The sequence below is a fragment of the Panthera onca genome, chromosome A3 (genome assembly GCF_046562875.1).
Source record: "Panthera onca isolate mPanOnc1 chromosome A3, mPanOnc1 haplotype 2, whole genome shotgun sequence".
Taxonomy (NCBI): domain Eukaryota; kingdom Metazoa; phylum Chordata; class Mammalia; order Carnivora; family Felidae; genus Panthera; species Panthera onca.
The window spans coordinates 118403983-118422990 of NC_138341.1; the positions used below are offsets into that span (position 1 = coordinate 118403983).

General features: G+C 40.3%; 1 protein-coding gene across 1 annotated transcript in view; it reads left to right on the forward strand.

Moving 5' to 3' along the window:
- Positions 1-19008, forward strand: part of CTNNBL1 (catenin beta like 1) — a 162928-nt gene that overhangs the window by 69290 nt on the left and 74630 nt on the right. Inside the window, exons 8-10 of the mRNA XM_060617361.3 lie at positions 6722-6794; positions 7033-7091; positions 8584-8732. Of these exons, the coding sequence (XP_060473344.1) occupies positions 6722-6794; positions 7033-7091; positions 8584-8732 (281 nt within the window). The remainder of the gene's footprint in view (positions 1-6721; positions 6795-7032; positions 7092-8583; positions 8733-19008) is intronic.

Sequence of the window (19008 nt, forward strand, 5' to 3'; positions counted from 1 at the left end):
AGATTTCTTCACTGAATGAAATGTCACTAATTTGTGCTAATGAGGATGAAACCCATTGCAGATGATTGCATTAAATGGTTTAGCAGGTGAGCAGATAACAGGAGTGAGAGAGATTGCTTTACAGTTCATTTTTGTGGGGAATACAGATTCATTAGGATATTGTGTACCCTTGAAAATAACCCCAAAACCCAAAGTTTTATTTTTTTTCTTTTCTAAAGAAGCAAAATTAAGATTCTCTTTGGTCTCCCGGTTAAATCAGCGTTTCAGAAATAGTTGCAACATTCAGTGTATGAGCTAATGAATCGAGAATCGGCTGCATTATACTATATGCACAGCTGGTTGATGGGAAGTTCTTAGCCTCCTGTGACCAGGAGTTGGGATTTTACAGGGCACAGTCTGCTTCAACAGTTGCACGGGGCTGTAGATGTGTCTGAACCTGCCCCGTGTACCAGGTACCAGGTACCAGAGGTGAGCTGTGGAAGTAACCTGCAACTTCTGGCTGCGGGTGGTAGCATAATTGTTTTGTACTTTCCAGAAAAGCAGCAGCTCGCAAAAAGGTGAAGTTTAATTTTATTCAAAGCTAGTACATGCTGAGTCCATACCTATGCTTGACTCTGTAATTACTCTGACAGCTAAAAGATTTAGGATCACCAGGCTCCTGGATAGCAGAGTCCAGAAGTTTCTTTTTTTTTTTTTTTTTTTTTTTTTTTTTTATTTTTTAATATATGAAATTTACTGTCAAATTGGTTTCCATACAACACCCAGTGCTCATCCCAAAAGGTGCCCTCCTCAATACCCATCACCCACCCTGCCCTCCCTCCCACCCCCCATCACCCCTCAGTTTGTTCTCGGTTTTTAACAGTCTCTTATGCTTTGGCTCTCTCCCACTCTAACCTCTTTTTTTTTTTTTTTTTTTTTTCCTTCCCCTCCCCCATGGGTTTCTGTTATGTTTCTCAGGATCCACATAAGAGTGAAACCATATGGTATCTGTCTTTCTCTGTATGGCTTATTTCACTTAGCATCACACTCTCCAGATCCATCCATGTTGCTACAAAAGGCCATATTTCATTCTTTCTCATTGCCACGTAGTATTCCATTGTGTATATAAACCACAATTTCTTTATCCATTCATCAGTTGATGGACATTTAGGCTCTTTCCATAATTTGGCTATTGTTGAGAGTGCCGCTATAAACATTGGGGTACAGGTGCCCCTATGCATCAGTACTCCTGTATCCCTTGGATAAATTCCTAGCAGTGCTATTGCTGGGTCATAGGGTAGGTCTATTTTTAATTTTCTGAGGAACCTCCACACTGCTTTCCAGAGCGGCTGCACCAATTTGCATGCCCACCAACAGTGCAAGAGGGTTCCTGTTTCTCCACATCCTCTCCAGCATCTATAGTCTCCTGATTTCTTCATTTTGGCCACTCTGACTGGCGTGAGGTGGTATCTGAGTGTGGTTTTGATTTGTATTTCCCTGATAAGGAGCGACGTTGAACATCTTTTCATGTGCCTGTTGGCCATCCGGATGTCTTCTTTAGAGAAGTGTCTATTCATGTTTTCTGCCCATTTCTTCACTGGGTTATTTGTTTTTCGGGTGTGGAGTTTGATGAGCTCTTTATAGATTTTGGATACTAGCCCTTTGTCCGATGTGTCATTTGCAAATATCTTTTCCCATTCCGTTGGTTGCCTTTTAGTTTTGTTGGTTGTTTCCTTTGCTGTGCAGAAGCTTTTTATCTTCATAAGGTCCCAGTAATTCACTTTTGCTTTTAATTCCCTTGCCTTTGGGGATGTGCCGAGTAAGAGATTGCTACGGCTGAGGTCAGAGAGGTCTTTTCCTGCTTTCTCCTCTAAGGTTTTGATGGTTTCCTGTCTCACATTCAGGTCCTTTATCCATTTTGAGTTTATTTTTGTGAATGGTGTGAGAAAGTGGTCTAGTTTCAACCTTCTGCATGTTGCTGTCCAGTTCTCCCAGCACCATTTGTTAAAGAGACTGTCTTTTTTCCATTGGATGTTCTTTCCTGCTTTGTCAAAGATGAGTTGGCCATACGTTTGTGGGTCTAGTTCTGGGGTTTCTATTCTATTCCATTGGTCTATGTGTCTGTTTTTATGCCAATACCATGCTGTCTTGATGATGACAGCTTTGTAGTAGAGGCTAAAGTCTGGGATTGTGATGCCTCCTGCTTTGGTCTTCTTCTTCAAAATTACTTTGGCTATTCAGGGCCTTTTGTGGTTCCATATGAATTTTAGGATTGCTTGTTCTAGTTTCGAGAAGAATGCTGGTGCAATTTTGATTGGGATTGCATTGAATGTGTAGATAGCTTTGGGTAGTATTGACATTTTGACAGTATTTATTCTTCCAATCCATGAGCAGGGAATGTCTTTCCATTTCTTTATATCTTCTTCAATTACCTGCATAAGCTTTCTATAGTTTTCAGCATACAGATCTTTTACATCTTTGGTTAGATTTATTCCTAGGTATTTTATGCTTCTTGGTGCAATTGTGAATGGGATCAGTTTCTTCATTTGTCTTTCTGTTGCTTCATTGTTAGTGTATAAGAATGCAACTGATTTCTGCACATTGATTTTGTATCCTGCAACTTTGCTGAATTCATGTATCAGTTCTAGCAGACTTTTGGTGGAGTCAGAGTCCAGAAGTTTCAAGTCCCTTTGGCTAACTTTGCAAACTCCAAAAGACTATACCCACTAAATGAACCTCTCCTTTCTCCTGATTTTGACTGAATGTCCTTGTAATTTGGCAGTTTGATATTTTGTAAACTTGGAGGCCATCATCTCTGGCTGAGATTTAAATAGAAATAAAACTTCCTTGGTGATTTTTGACTTTGGCCAGACATGGAAGATAAGTTAAATTCCCTCCTTCCCACCTGGCCCACGGTTTCCCACACTTTCCTTTATTTCTTTTCCACAAGATTAAAATACTTGGTTGTCATCCTCATCACCATGAAGTTTTCCCCGTCTGACGGGAATGCCGTTTGTGGGCTGTTCACTAGGTGGAAAGCATTATTCTAGATGCTTCACATACATCTTTTATTTTATTTTATTTTATTTTATTAAAAAATTTTTTTTAATGTTTATTCATTTTTGAGAGAGAACACAAGCAGGGGAGGGGCAGAGAGAGAGGGAGACGCAGAACCCGAAGCAGGCTCCAGGCTCCGAGCTGTCAGCACAGAGCCCGATGTGGGGCTCGAACTCATGAACCGTGAGATCATGACCTGAGCCAAAGTCGGAGGCTTAACCAACTGAGCCACCCAGGCGCCCCTCATATATGTCATTTCTCATCCTCACAAACAGCCTTCCAAGTGGTGCTGCTGTCCCCAGTTACAGATGCGAAAGGCATTGCACAGAGGGGAGGTGATTGCCCAGACACCGTGGGAAGTACGTGGCAGAACCTGTGATATTGGGCCTGGATATCTCCAAAGCTTCCCCCTCTTGCCAGGTTACTTCCCAGCTGGTACCCCTTTCAGACTCTGAAGCATTTTAGGGCTCAGTGTTGGGGAGTCATGGGACCTGATCATTTTGACTTTCTGATTAGATTCCTTCTTCATGCCAGTTTTTGAAAGGACCTATATTTTAACAGAAAAAAGTGATGAAATTACGGTTTTGATTTTTAAAACTGTACTTTGGGCAAATTGGAAACTCCTTGAAGTGTCACAGCAAAAGCTAGAGATTTCCTGAGGGGGATTAAGAATTCTCAGTAGAGGGGAACACAGCTGTTTGGTGCCTGTGATGTATATACTGGTTAATATAATCCAACCACCCCATGAGGAGATTATTACTTATTTTCACTTAACTTAAGAGAAATCAGGTAAGAAAGGCAGAGTAATTTGGCCAAGATCCCATAGCTGGTAACCATTAGAGCTGAGATTCTAACCTGGATATTTCTGATTCCAGTCAAAGAAAAGCTTCTAGTACCTACTGTATGTTAGGTACTTCCATATTACCCCATTTAATTCTCATAGTAATTCTCCTGAGAGGATTTATTTATTTATTATTTATTATTTATTTTTTACAGATAAGGAAACTTGAGACCGAGAGATGTTTCTTGGATCATAGGTGCCCCTCTCAGCTCATGATGCCCTTAATGTCTTAGGAATTTCATTTTTACAGTGCCCCTATGCCAAAAAGGACCTAACAATCCTGTTTATTAAGTAGTTAGGTCCAAATAGTTTAATATGTATTTATGTCATAACAAATTAGTAGCCATACACAGGAATTAAAAGAAAAAATATTTTGGGGCGCCTGGGTGGCTCAGTTGGTTAAGTGTCTGACTGTTGGCTTTGGCTAAGGTCCTGATCTCGTAGTTCGTGGGTTCGAGTCCCCTGTCGGGCTCTGCAGTGGCAGCGTGGAGGCTGCTTGGCCTTCCCTCTCTCTCTCTCTCTCTCCCCACCCCTCCCCTGCTTGACACTCTAGCGTGTGTTCTGTTTCTCACTCTCTCTAAATAAATAAATAAACGCTTAAAAAAAAGAAAAATATTTTTATTTTAGATTTAAATGCCGCACTTACTAATAAGCGTGTGTACCTTCTGAGTAACTGCGCAACTTGTAAAACCTTGGAATTCAGTTGAACACCACCACCCTCATTCTGTTGCACATTGATTTTCACACAGTTCTTTTATTACAGCAACCACCAAAACCCAGCTTCACAAAGATAGGAGGTCATCAAAAGAGTGTACCTGGAGCTAGTAGTTAATTCGGTGTTCAACAGATGTCACCTGTCACCGTGCTTTCTTTGGAAATTTTAAAGAATCCTGCGGTGCCCCTGTGAATTCAGTTTGACATCCCAGGTACCTCGGCACACAGTTTGGGAACTGCAGACTGTGTCGCATAGGTAGTATGTGCTCATGAGTCAAACTGAGGTGCATCGATCCTAGATTCCTGTTGTTCTTCTTTTTTTTTTTTAACGTGACTGTATTACTTAATATAATTAATTTGAATTCAGCGTAATATCTTTAAATGCCATAACAGTGGACAAGGTTCACATCTAATTCACCTGTGTGCTTTCATGTTCAGTTCTTTGTCTTGTGTTTAGCAGATGCCCAATAAATATTCATTGAAAAAAAAAGAAAACCTCCCCCTTATCTTGGAGACAGGATTTATAAAATCACAGAAAGGACAAGAGGCCTTGAAACCGCAGAAAGGCTAAGTATGATTCTAGTGGCCCCGTGTCTTTTGGCTTCTTTTAGTTAAGTGTATCTTGTTTCAAACAAGAACCCTGGCCCTTGAAAAGCTGCATATAACAAAGTTAGTGTGGCTTTAAATCATTTAAAATACCAATACTTGTAATTTAAATAATTCGAGTAAGTAATTTGATTAGCAAGTCCTTGATTCTGATAGAGATGCTCACCCTTGGCCTTTCACTTTTGTGTTTTGGTCTTTATAAAACTGCTTTCCTTAAAGTGAAACACACCTCAGATTGCATTTAAACTCTGGTTGTGTACTGAATTTCTTGAAAGAAGGCCTCAAGCTTGCCCAGGGAGCATACCTTGCAGTCAGTACACGTAAGACTTTGCATTTACAGATCTTTTAACCTAGGATGGTCGGCTTCCTGAAACCCTGTGGGGTGCACTAAGGCCTGACAAGGAAGACGTGCATAGAAAACTGAAAAGTTGCTGGGTGTTGCTTCATTAGGGGCCACTCTTCCTTCCTAAGTACAAAATCAATGTCCAAACAGCACTGCGAATAGCACTAAGGTGATGGAAGTGTTAGCTCCAAGACGAACACTTCCCCTGTCCTTTCCAGGTACAGAAATTATTTGTCATTTCAAAAACCTGGATAGCTAGCAAGGCTGCTGCTGATTAACAATTGTTGTCTGCGTGCCTGCATTTTAAGGATCAAGGGTACGGTAAATAAAAACACATCGATGAGGCTTGCTCTTCTCTGTGCACTTTTATGCAACGGTGCCTCGTTAATGGTGAGATATTTGAGTCTCGCTACCGAAGCAACGTGGTGGACAGCTGTAAAAGATAGTAGATATGTCCCCTCTGAAACACCAAGTACCAGACCGTGCAGCGGGGAAGGAATTGTGGGTAGTAATTTGGGTGTTAAAATATTAACACATTTCTGCATTTTTAATGTGGTTTCCTTTTTAAATAGTAGGCAGATTATGGCACACGAGCAGATAGGTTTATGATTTCAAATTAAATTTTAAGCATTAAAAAAAAATCCAAAAGGAACTACTTTGTTATAAATGCATTCAACTAATCTAAACAAGAACTTGCTTTCTTTTCACCTTCTCTGATCATCCGTCGGCTAATTGATAGCCTGATTTTATGATTGTAATATGTGAACGAAGCTTCATAATGGATTTTAGTCTTAAGGGTTACAAACTTTCAATCATTCATCTAGTTCACAGTTGAGTATATACTATGTGCTAGACAGTCGTCTCTGGACTCACAGTGGGGAATCTGGGAAGGCTTCACTGAGGAGGTGACTTTCATACCTGGGCATTAGCAGTGAGAGAGCCATTGTGTACATCTGCCATTTATGGTTGTACTATGTAGTATTTGAGTCTGATCCCTTGAGAGCAGAGGCAGACTTTTCTTTTCTTTCCTTTTTTTTTTTTTTTTTTTTTTTTTACCTTTAACCTGCCTTTTGGCTTTCTAAGTTCTACTTCCCCTGAACTTAGATCCTAGTTCTTGTGAACTAGGGGAGGGGAGCAAGGCCCCTTAACGTTTTTTTCTCATTTCTCCGATATCCCCACAGGCAAAGATGCCTTTCGATGCCAACAAACTGTACTGTAGTGAAGTGCTGGCCATACTGCTCCAGGACAATGACGGTGAGGCTCCCTCTCGGTATTGATATTCTGTTAGGATAGGAGCCAGGCTTGTTTCAGATCATGACAGCAAGCTCTCTTGCCTTTGGCATCCCCTTGCTCTCCCTCTCGCGCTCTGTGCAGCTTTTGTACTCTGTCAAGCTGTATTGATTTTGTTTGCTGATGTATCAGTGTTAGACGGCTGTAAAATCTGACAGTTAGCTTCATTTTTTTTCTCCTTCTATTTTTTTTCCCCTTTTAGAAAACAGGGAATTGCTTGGGGAGCTGGATGGAATCGATGTGCTTCTTCAGCAGTTATCCGTGAGTAATTCTTATGCTTCCTGTCTGCCATGAAGATACATGGCCTGCTTTAAATGGGAGGTGGAGCTGGAAATTGTGGGAAGAAAGAAGCCATGTGATGCAAGCCATATGGAGTATGTTGGCGGGTTTGAGGTTACATCGGAGCTACGTGGTTTGCCTCCTTTTCTTAGTCATTTGCTCTTTATGACCAGATATCACTGTGTATCTGCTTGGATTTCCCCCGTCTTCTGGTGTTTGTCAATCCAAAAGAAGTGTGCTTCCTGCTTAAGTGTGTGTTCTTGGGCCAAGAATACCGAATTATTTTGAGTTGACCCACGCCCAAGATTATTTACTTCCTTTCCTTTCCATCTGCCAGTAAAATGCATTCTATCCATTTAGAATCCACATAAGCTCAAGGAGTACAAGTTCCAGTGCAGTGGGACAGAGGTCACAGAGGAGGACAGGGAGGGACGTGGTACCGGAAGCTGGAATAAGACATTAGAAAATGCCATTTTCTCCTTGTAAGAAATGTAAATCTGGTTGAAATGTTGTTGTTCTGCCGGCATTCTGGAAATACTGTGAAGATGTCTTCTAACAAATCTCATCCGTGCTATTCCAAAACCAGGACTGAAAATAGATCATTTGGATAAAATCTTGAGTGTTGGGAGTGTCTGAGCTGTCAGTTTGCATACAGCTGCCGTCGTGGTGCCAGCAGCCGGAGTGGCTTGGCCTCCGCCCCAAAAAAGTAGAGCTTTGAAATGCGAATCTGTTTCCAGTTTTCTGGGAAGGTGCTTCGTCCTGTTCCTGCAAGATTGTTGTTCATTTTGTAGTAGGCTCTATGGGTACGCATATACTGTTAAAAAGGCTTTTCTCCTAACATGCCATATATCTCTGGCAGAGACAGGACTTCTGCTTTAAGCTGTTCCCATGACTTAGAGCCACAACTGCTGTGTGAAGGTAGTTCAATAGCCCCGATGGTGAGGAAACTCTTCCTAAGGCTGTGGTTGTTCTGGATTGTAGTTTCTTTTAGGTGTGCAATGGGCTGTGGGTGGGTTGTGGGAGGGCTTTGGAGGTAGCTGGCAAAGTGGTTTCTTGACCTGGATGGTGGTTTCAGCTATACGTGTCTTTTATGGAATTTTTTTACACCTGTGTTCTATTTCACAGTAAAAGGGTTTTGTTGTTGTGTTTTGTTTTGTTTTGTTTTGTTTTGTTTTGTTGTGTGTGTATGTGTGTGTGTGTTTAATCTGGCTCCTTGAAACTATCAATCACTCATGGACCCAGTGGTCAGTTGAGTGTTTTGTTTTTTTGTGTGAACTAGTAGCTATTTAATACCTGTGAATCAGAAAGTTCAGTTTCTCTAAAATGGAAACTGATGCGAATTTTGTATGGCGAGCTTGTGTTTCTTCAGTTGTTGGGGTTATTGTGACAGGCAGGCTTTGGAAGTTGTCAAGCGCTGGCTGATGAAAGGACATTCTCTTATGGCTCTGTGCTTTCTGATGTCTTTGCTTGACAGGTGTTTAAAAGGCACAATCCTAGCACAGCCGAGGAGCAGGAGATGATGGAGAATCTGTTTGATTCACTCTGTTCCTGCCTAATGCTCAGTTCCAATCGTGAGCGCTTCCTGAAGGGCGAGGGTCTTCAGCTGATGAATCTCATGCTCAGGTACGTTTCTTATCTCTGTCTTTTTTTTCCAGCTCCTCACTGTTGTCTGAATTCCAGATCCCGTACCTATGGTCTTTTAGTCCATTGAGTTTCCTAGATAATGTAAAACAGTAAGGCCTTCAGGGTGTGTGTGTGTGTGTGTGTGTGTGTGTGTGCGCACAAGTGCGCCTGCGTGCATGTGTGTGGTCTTCTCTCAAGTTAGAGTGGGTAGAAAATAGAAAGTATGTTTTGTTCTGTTTGTGCCCATTGTTATGTCAGTTGGTAATATGACCACTCCATTGAAGGGAAGTAACTTTTGGTTCCTTCTCTTACTGCGTTGGTTTTGGGAAGCCTGGTTATGACCTTCTAAACATACCCTATGTTAATTTCTAAACTTAGCCTAGTTTTCTTTATATCCCACATAGACCTATCTGTGCTGTATGTTTGTATTTTTGTGGTTGACAGAAGAATATCAGATTTTTTATTTATACAAAGTTTTCATTAATATCATTTTCTATGAGGTGCACATGTGCTATGTGGCTAGCATGGGAGATGAAAATGTGCAGGACAGTTCTAGAACTTTCCTTTACAGTACTTTCCTTATATATCTTATTATTATTTATGCTCTAATTCCTTAAAATATTTAAAGTGAATATCATATCTAGTATATTTCACAGAATCCTAACGTTGGAAGTAAATGGAAGGTAGCTTGTATCAATAACTCTTGAGAAATCTGGCTAGGAAAGGGAGTAGAGAAATAAGAGTAGGGGGTAACCAGAAATGGGAGTTGTGTGTGGTCAAGGGACTGTTTTTCAAACTGAGAGCCACTAGAGCATGTTTTTGTGGCCAGAAGACTCTAATCATTATGACTGTATGAAATTGACCTAGAGCCTGCGATCTTTACGTTTCTATTCCTGTAAATTGAAAACTCTGTTAAACCATTTCTTTAAATAAAGTTTTTTTTTAATAAATTTGATATACATATCTATTAAATACAATTTAGAATATAGACCTGCAGAACCGCTGTTAAAAAACACTGATAAGGTACCGTGTTAAGTGCTGCACTTAGAAATGAATAAGACAGGATTCCTGCCTCCAAGAAGCTAAAACAGCTCTGTCACCGAAACACAACCCAACTTTGGATGTTTCACTTCTTCCACTCTTTTTTTCACTTTGTAATTATTTTCTTGTTTTTACCAGCTTTTTAGTCCTGTCACATGTGTAATTTTCTGTACTAAGTTTCTTTTTAAACGTAACATGGCATTTCCCGTGCTGTGACATAATGTTTGTGAGAATTTGCAACAACTGCATCATGGACTCTAAGGAGATAGAGCTTTCTTAGTATTCTTTTGGTGATACTGAGACTATTTCCATTGTTTTGATATTGTAACAGATTCTACAATGACCATCTTTTGCTTAAAACTATTTTTGTATTTAAGATTATCAAGGGATATGTTTCTAAAATATCTTCTCTTTAAAGGCCTGTGTAGGGCTGGGTGGGGGCACAGTAGACCTTTTCGTTTGTCCAGTGCATACCAGACCTTGGATTGATTGGAAATCTTCCTTTGTGGAATTGCTTTAAAAAATCTATTTTAAAGTGCAGAGAGGGCCATTGGAATTGTTCAGAGGCCTTCAGTGTTCAGCTGATTTTTGCTAGCTTTACTCTCTTGAGTCTTTTGTTTGTTTATCTCCTTTACCCTTCTAATTGCCTGTCCTTTTGTTGAAATGACCCACCTTCTCTCGAGTAAATAGCATATAAAGAAGATGCATTTGGCTTCCTGGGCCTTCTAACCTTAAAACTGTACTCTACAGGGACTTTTCCCTAAGCTTCTTAAAGGTCTGAACCGCCAGTGTCTTTGGATGGTTGAGTGCAAATATGAAGTGATGTATTCCTGTAGCATATGGCTTTGTAATGTGCAGCAGTGGGAAGCTGAATAAATAACCAGAAATATGGATTATTCAAACCGGAATGCTGAGATTCTGGGAGCCTAATTAAGAAGGTGTTCCCAAAGCCTTAGAAACTGCACCTCTGTAGGATCTTCTAACTTTTCATTTTTGAATGCTGAAGTTACTGTGAGATTAATTCTTTTGCATTAACTAGCTTTTTTTAGCAGATTCAGCATTCCCCTTTTTTCTCTTTCCCATGCTCTTTGTTCTGTGTTATTTTTCTTCTTCAGACTCCCAAATGGAAAGTTTAATTGGGAGGGAATTCTTTTTTCCCTACTAGATTCATCCTGATCTTCTAGCAGGAGCCGCCAAGGTGCTCTGCGTCTAGAGACAGAAGCCCATTCAAACTTGGAGGTTGTAATTCAGGAAAATTTCTGTGGTTCCGTTGCCCCTGAGTACTGCTCTTCACTGTGATTCAGGCATTCAGCAGTCATGAAATGTCCACCTGGAAAGGTGGGAGTGTGGGACAGCATGGAAGAGTGGGCTTTGGAGTTGAGGTGCATGTGGGTTTGGAACATCGCTCTTTCACTTAACTAGTTTTGGTTATTCGGTGAGTTTTTCTAACCTTTCTGACCGCTGACCCTCAGTTTTTCATCTGAAAAATGGGAGTAACAATGCCAAATTTGCAGGGATTTTTTGGAAATTAAACTATATGTAAAGTGTCTGGGACAATTCTGCAGCTGTTAAAACACTGGCGAAGTACTGTGTTAACTTACTACGTTAAGTGCTAGGCTTACACAGAGAGGAACAAGACAGGATTCTTGCCTTCAAGAAACTCCACCGCTAGTAAGGGAGGCTGACATTAAATAACTATTAGTATCATTGAATGCGTTAAATTAACCATTCCTCTTAATAGTTTGCATGTCTATGAATTTTTTTCTTTACGTTTCTGATTATTGGTAAGGAAAGGTCATCGGCAAGATAGTCATTTATGCACACACACATATTACACACACATGCAAAGGTATATACTATCCAACTTAATATCTATTAAGTTTATTGAAGCATAATTGACTTATAATAAGACACTCCCATTATAAGTGTACAGTTTTAGTTTTGACAGCTGAATGCATCTTTGTTTTCAACACGATGAAGATACACAATGGCCCTGTCCAACAGAAATGGAATGCAAGCAAGATATATAAGCTTATGTTTTGTAGTAGCATGGTAAAAAGGTTGAAAGAAAATTAATTTTAATAACATTTTATTTAACCCAATATATTAAAAATCATTTCGACAGGTAATCGATAAAAAAACATTATTGAACCATTCTACTTTTTTTCATCCTAGGTCTTTGCAGCCTGGTGCATATTTACATCTCAGTTCAGTGTTAAATTTTCATAAAGTACTTGCTTTGTGTTTAGATTTCGTACAATTTACAGTTGAAAAAGTAGATTCCCATACCTGAGTTTCTCCAAACAGACTTAAATGCTTCCTAATGACTGAATCAAGTATCAGTTTTTAAATTTGAATTTATTTAGTATGTGTTTTGTTTAGCCGATGTCACTCAACAGATTGTTTTTGAGATTCGTTCATTTTGCGTCTGCCAGTAGTTTGGTTCTTGTTCGTGTTTGTAATATTCCATTATACTTCTGCATTCCAGTGTGTCCGTTGTTTTTGTTATTCACCTGTTGGTGAACATTTGGGTTGTTGCCAGTGTCTTGCTCTTGCTAATAAAGCTGCTTAAAAGTCTTCAGAGAAATATATATTTTCATTTCTCTGGGGTAAATACCTAAGGAGTGGAATGACTAGGTCATATCGGAAATGTAAGTTCAATATTAGAAACTCCCAAGCTGTTTTCCAAAGTGATTGTATCATTTTATATCCCCTCCGCAGCACGGCGTGAGAATTCCAGTTGGTCCCTATCCTCCTCAACACTTGATGATTAAACTAAATTTCTTTAAGAATCCCCTCCCCCTGTGTCACTTCCCCAGCCCAGCCCTTACACCCACCCACCCACCCACTCTCACATGTTGAGGATTAGGTTCTAGCGTCCTGTGCTTTCCTCTGTGGGAGCACTTACCATCCTGTGTGGTAGGCATCTGCTGGTCTCTGACTGTACTGTAGGACTCTCGAGAGCAGAAACTAGGTCGTCCCCTTCTTGGTATCCCCAGTGCCTAGCCACAGATGCACATTAGGTGCCCAGTAAATATTTCCTAAATGAATGAGAAAAATCTGAGAAACATTTTTGCTTTTTAAAATCATTGGTTTATAGAATTTCTAGCAAACCCCATGCATAGACCCAAAGAATGAGGAGTGACTTCGTAAAAGCCATATAGCTGAGAGCTCAGTCTTCTGCCTGCGTATATTTGGCCCTGTTTTTCTCCATCAGATTTTTTAATGCCCGAAGAACACAACATAGGCCACAGGGTGGTTCTGAACCTCACCTTCAAGGCTCCGGAGAAGCCAGGCATCAGCTGTAGTCCCGGGCTCGCTGCCCTGTTTGGCCTGTGCTCATGCTGTGCTGCGGAGCAGAAACCCACACAAGTGTCTGCACTTCACTTTATCCCCCTTTGGGACACTTGAACCTCTCAACACTCTTCTCCCACCAGCCTCCTAATTATTTCAGGGTTATGGTTTAGGCATTCATTTCTTACAACCTTTCTGCTCAAGGTCCAGAGAATTCCTTCATGCAGATTTGCAGTCTCTCGGCATTTGTTTGTAGGACCGTAAGGAGGTCTCCTACCTCTTTGCCCTTACCAGACAGGCCTTTGTCCTCCGCCTTACCCTCCCACCCAGGTGTTAGTTTAGTTGTCAGGTAACTTTTTTTTTTCACTCCTGTGTTAAGACTGTTTGGACTTTACAGTGCCTGACAGAATCAATGAGGGGAAAAAAAAGCTTTTTGTTTTTTGTTTTTTCTCTGTCAAAGGACAGATGAAGACATTTTGGGAAAGAAAAGATTGTTGAGGTGGTATTTAAAAATGAACTCATGCCGTGGAAAAAGCAGCAGCTAGCCATCCTAGAGTATAGGACCCCCCCCCCCCCCAAAAGGAATTTCTCATTTAGTCATAATGTTTTGATAAGGAAAGAGAAAAGGTGGGGTGAGGGTGGAAGGCGCAGAACCTCGTGGGCAGTATATACTGTGTGTATATGGTCTGTACTCCCCTGATGGAGAAAATACCACTCCTTGTGGGTCAAGCAGCTTGGCCTCATTCTTTTGCTTTGATTGCAAGAATTACAGTACAGTGAGGATGTTTACATGGTCTTTGGCTGGCAGCAGAAGAGTTAAGATATGAATAATGAAGCCAAGTGGTATTTTTGTAGTCAGGTATAGTTGAGAGAAAAAGAAAATTTAGGAAAGCCACAATTTATTGGGCAGTTTAACAGAATGATCAGATTCAGAGAAACCAATTCACAGAAATAAGACTAACTTTGGGGCACCTGGTTGGCTCAGTTGTTTAAGCGTCCGACTCTCGATTTTGGCTCAGGTCATGATCACAGTTCATGAGATTGCTCGGAGCCTGCTTGGGATTCTCTACCCCCTCCCCCCCCCCCCCCCCGCCCCTCCTTAGATGCCTCTCTCTCAAAATAAATAAATAAACTTAAAAAAAAATGACTCACTTATGGGGGGATGGCCCTTTTAGAATTTATCCAGACATGAGGATTGAGCTATACAGATGCCCTCATTGCCCCCTGGTTTGCCATTTCCAGGTTCTTGGTTACAGCTGTCTCTCTTTGGTAGGATGGTTGCTGCAAATAGAGGATTTCAATATATCAGGTTTAATTATAGACTGTACTCCAGATCATTTGCTTCTTGCCACTGCAGAGCACTTTTTAACAGTGTGTCCTTGTTTCAGTGGTTCAGTGTTCTTTAAGAAACAACAAAGCCAGTGGGAGACAGAAGAATTACATTGTCAGTTTCCTTGAAAATGTTGACATGAAGCTTATTACTTCTGTTGTAAAACCCTGTTCCAGTTAGAAAGAGAAGAGACCACTGAGATCCCAAGGGATGTGTACAAATGCAGCTTGGGGTTGTGTAGCAGAAACACAGTGAACCCATCTTGGTTATTAACTGTATAGACAAAAAAAAAAAAAAAGAGAGAGAGAGAGAGAAAGAAGAAAGAAAGAGAAGGGTACATAGACACATCTCTTTAGGAACCACCAATTTTTTTTCCTCTGAGGCTTTTCAGTAAGATTTTCCTTAATCTAAAGAAAATTGTCTCTGACAAAGAACATAAATAAAATGACAATGGTATGTCATCTGCAGAGTGAGCATTTGCAGGCCCGGTTCTGGACCGTGGGCTCGTACCAGAGCATAAAGGTAGGTAGGCCAGACTGGGGAACTCTTAAACCTTGAAATTTTATTGCCTTGCTTTTTGGCTTGTTCCGTATTGGTTTTGTTCTTCATGAACCTGTGAAGGGCCAAACTTGATTGCATTTTTATCCTCGTGGTCCTTTACAGGTTTTGTTTTTTTTTTAACCTTTATTTATTTTTGAGACAGAGCATGAATGGGGGAGGGTCAGAGAGAGGGAGACACAGAATCCGAAACAGGCTCCAGGCTCCGAGCCATCAGCACAGAGCCAGACGCAGGGCCCGAACTCACGAACCGCGAGATCATGACCTGAGCCGAAGTCGGACGCTCAACCGACTGAGCCACCCAGGCGCCCCTCCTTTACAGGTTTTTGTTGTTGTTTTTGGAGAACGAGAGCCTTTTCTTCGGACTTTCAGTCTCTTGGATTCAACTGCAAAAGCAAAACACTAATGCAAATGTTTTAGAAATCAGCTGTGCTTCCTAATGGGGCTGTATAGGGTTTGTGCTCCAAGCTGCACACACACATCTTGCTTGTTGTTTGTCCAACAAGCAAGCGTTCCCTTTCTCCGCACACTGAATATTACCATTCTTTCTTCGACGAAGAACAGTGTTTGCACCTGTTCTCTGGGAACCAGAAAAATGCTTCAGAGCACAAAGTAATCCTTCTAACAGCCCTCCAGGCTGGCGTTACCTCTTCATAAATGGAAAGTGCTGTGGCTGAGAAGGCAGATTAAACTGAAGCAAGTTTACTTGGCAGGAAATGGTGGAGGACCTGTCTGAGCCCTTCCTTCAGACTTCATAGCTATTCATCATTCCAGTGTAAATTGCACATATTTAAAGTATACAATTTGATGAGTTTTGCAGTATGTGTAGACCTATCATACCATCACCACAAGCATGGCAATAAGCATGTTTATCATACCCAAATGTTTCCTTGTACCCCTTGGTAATCTATAACTCCTCTCCCTCCACCTCACGTCTCCAGGCAACCATTGATTTGCTTTCTGACCATTATAGGTTAGTTTGCATTTTCTAGAACTTTATGCAAATGGAGTCATACAGTATGCGCTCTTCTTTTTGGTCTGGCGTATTTAACCAACTATAATTATTTTGAGATTCATTCCATGTGTATCATTAGTTCTTTTTCTTTGCTGGGTAGCATTCCATTTTAGAAATATATCCCAGATCGTTTATTCACTTGTTGATGGACATATGGGCTTCCAGTTTTTTGCTCTTGTAAACAAAAGTATGAATATTCAAGTAGGTACCTTTGGGTGCATGTATTTTTAATTTCTCTTGGATAAATGCCTATGAGTCTGGGGCATGTAATAGGTATATGGTTAACTTTTTAAGACACTGTCAGTCTGTTTGCAAAATTGTCATACTGTACCGTTTTTATATTCCCACCAACAGTGTATGAGACTGGCATTTGCTCCACACCCTCGCTAATACTTGGTATGGTCACTGTTTTTTGTGTCAGTCATTCTAGTGGGTGTGTATAGATGTCTTGTGCTTTTAATTTGCATTTCCCAGGGCGCCCGGGTGGATCAGTTGGTTAAGCGTCTGACTTCAGCTCTGGTCATGATCTCACAGTCCATGAGTTCGAGCCCCACATGGGGCTCTCTGCTGTCGGCACAGAGCCTGCTTTGGATCCACTCTGTCTCCCTCGCTCTCTGCCCCTCCCCCGCTTGTGCCCGTGTTCTCTCTCTCTTTCTCTCAAAAAATAAACTTGTAAAAAAAATTGGCATTTCCCTTGTGGCTGATGATATTGGGTGACTTTTCATGTATTTATTTGCCATCCACATGTCTTCTTTGGTGGTGTCTGTTCAATCTCGTGCTCATTTTGGTTGGGGGGAGAGGGATTGTTTGTCTTATTATTGAATTATAACAATCCTTTATATATCATAGATACAATCTTTTGTCAGATACATGTTTTAAAAATAATTTTTTTCAATGTTTATTTTGAGAGAGAGAGACCGTGCGAGCAGGGGACGGGTAGAGAGAGGAGAGAGAGAATCCCAAGCAGGCTCCACACTGTCAGTGCAGAGCCTGATGTGGGGCTCGATCCCACAAATCGTGAGATTATGACTTGAGCCAAGATCAAGAGTCAGACGCTTAACTGACTGAGCCACCCAGGTGCCCCTGTCAGATATATGTTTTACAAATATTTTATTCCAGCCCATAACTTGTCTTTTCATTTTCATAAAGTAGTCTTGAAAAGTTTTAAATTTTGATGAAATATAAATTTTAAATTTGTTCCAGTGATTTTTATTTTTTTCTATTTGAGTAAACTTAGGTAGTTGGTGTCTTTCAAGGATTCATTTTATCTTGGTGGCCAAACTTATGGGCATTAAGTTGTTCATGAATATTCCCTTATTATCCTTTTAAATCTATAGAATCTGTAATGATGTGCCCTCCCTTATTCCCAGTGTTAGCCATTGATGCCTCCTTTTTTCCCTAATCAGTCTGGCTGTCAATTTTGTTGATCTTGTCAGAGAATCAAGTTTTTCTGACTGATTTATCTCTGGTTTTTTGTGCTGTTTTTTTTTTTTTCAATTCTATGTCAGTGATTTCTGATCTGATCAATTTTTTTTTTGCTTCTGATTACTTGTGGTTTAATTTGCTATTCTTTTTCTGATTTCTCAGGGTGGGAATTTGAGATCATTTATTTGAGATCTTATTTTTTAACATATGATGCTATAAAATTTCCTCTAATTGCTGCTTTATGCCTTGTTGTATACACTTTCTTTTATATATATATATATATTTTTTTTTTTTTTTGAGAGAGAGAGAGTTTGCACACATGAGTGTGAATGGGGAAGGAGGCAGAGGGAGAGGGAGAGAGAATCTTAAGCAGGCTCCATGCTTAGCGCAGAGCCTGAGGCAGGGTTTGATCTCACAGCTGTGAGATCATGACCTGAGCCAAAGTTGAGAGTCAGATGCTTAACTGACTGAGCCACCCAGGTGCCCCCACATTTTGATATATTGTATTTTCAGTTCAAAATACTTTGATTTCTCTTTTGATTTCATCCTTAACCCATGAATTACTTAGAAGTGTGTTATTTAGTTTCCAAATATTTGGGGATTTCCCACATATCTTTCTGTTATTTCTACTTTAATACCATTGTGGTCAGAGAACATACTTTATATGATTTGAACCCTTTTAAATTTATTAAGACTGGTGTTTGGCCCAGAATACAGCCTGTATTGTTAAATATTCCTGTGCAGTTGAAAAGAATGTTCTGTAAATGTCAGGTTAAGTTAATGGTCATGTTCAAGTCTTCTATATCCTTAAATATTTTCTGTCTACTTATTTTATCAGTTATTAAAAGGGGTGTTGAAACCTCTGACTATAGTTGTGAGTATGTCTGTTTCTCCTTTGAGTTTCATCAGTTTTTGCTTTATGTATTTTGAAATTCTTTTAGGTGGTTAAACATTTAGGAGTATATGCTGTTTTGCTTAATTGACTCTTTTATCATAATGAAATGACTCTCTTTATCCCTGATAATGTTATTTGATCTGAAATCTACTTTGTTTGATATTAATATAGCCACCACAACTTTCTTTTAATTAGTATAAGCATAGTATATCTTTTACCATCTATCATGAAATAAATTTTGTCCCCTCCCCTGTTCATATGTTGATGCCCAAATTCCCAAGGTGGCCTTAAGATGGTAATTAAGGTTAAATAGGGTCATAAGAGTAGGCCCCTAATCCAGTAAAACTGGTGGTCTTATGAGAAGAGGAAGGGACAACATCAGGAGGGTGTGCACACAGAGAAAATGGCCCTATGAGGATATGGTGAGAAGATAGCCATCTGCAAGCCTGTGTGTCTTTATATTTATTTTTTTATTTATATTTTTAAAATGTATTTATTTTGAGAGAGGGAGAGAGAAAGCAGGGGAAGGGCAGAGTGAGAGGGAGACAGAGAATCCCTGTGCAGGGCTCAAACTGACAAACCATGAGATCATGACCTAAGCCTGAATCAAGAGTCGGTCATTTAACCGCCTGAACTATCCAGACAGACACCCCTGTGTCTTTATATTTAAGATGTGGGGGTTTTTGTGAGCATTATACATTGGAGTCTTCTTTATTAA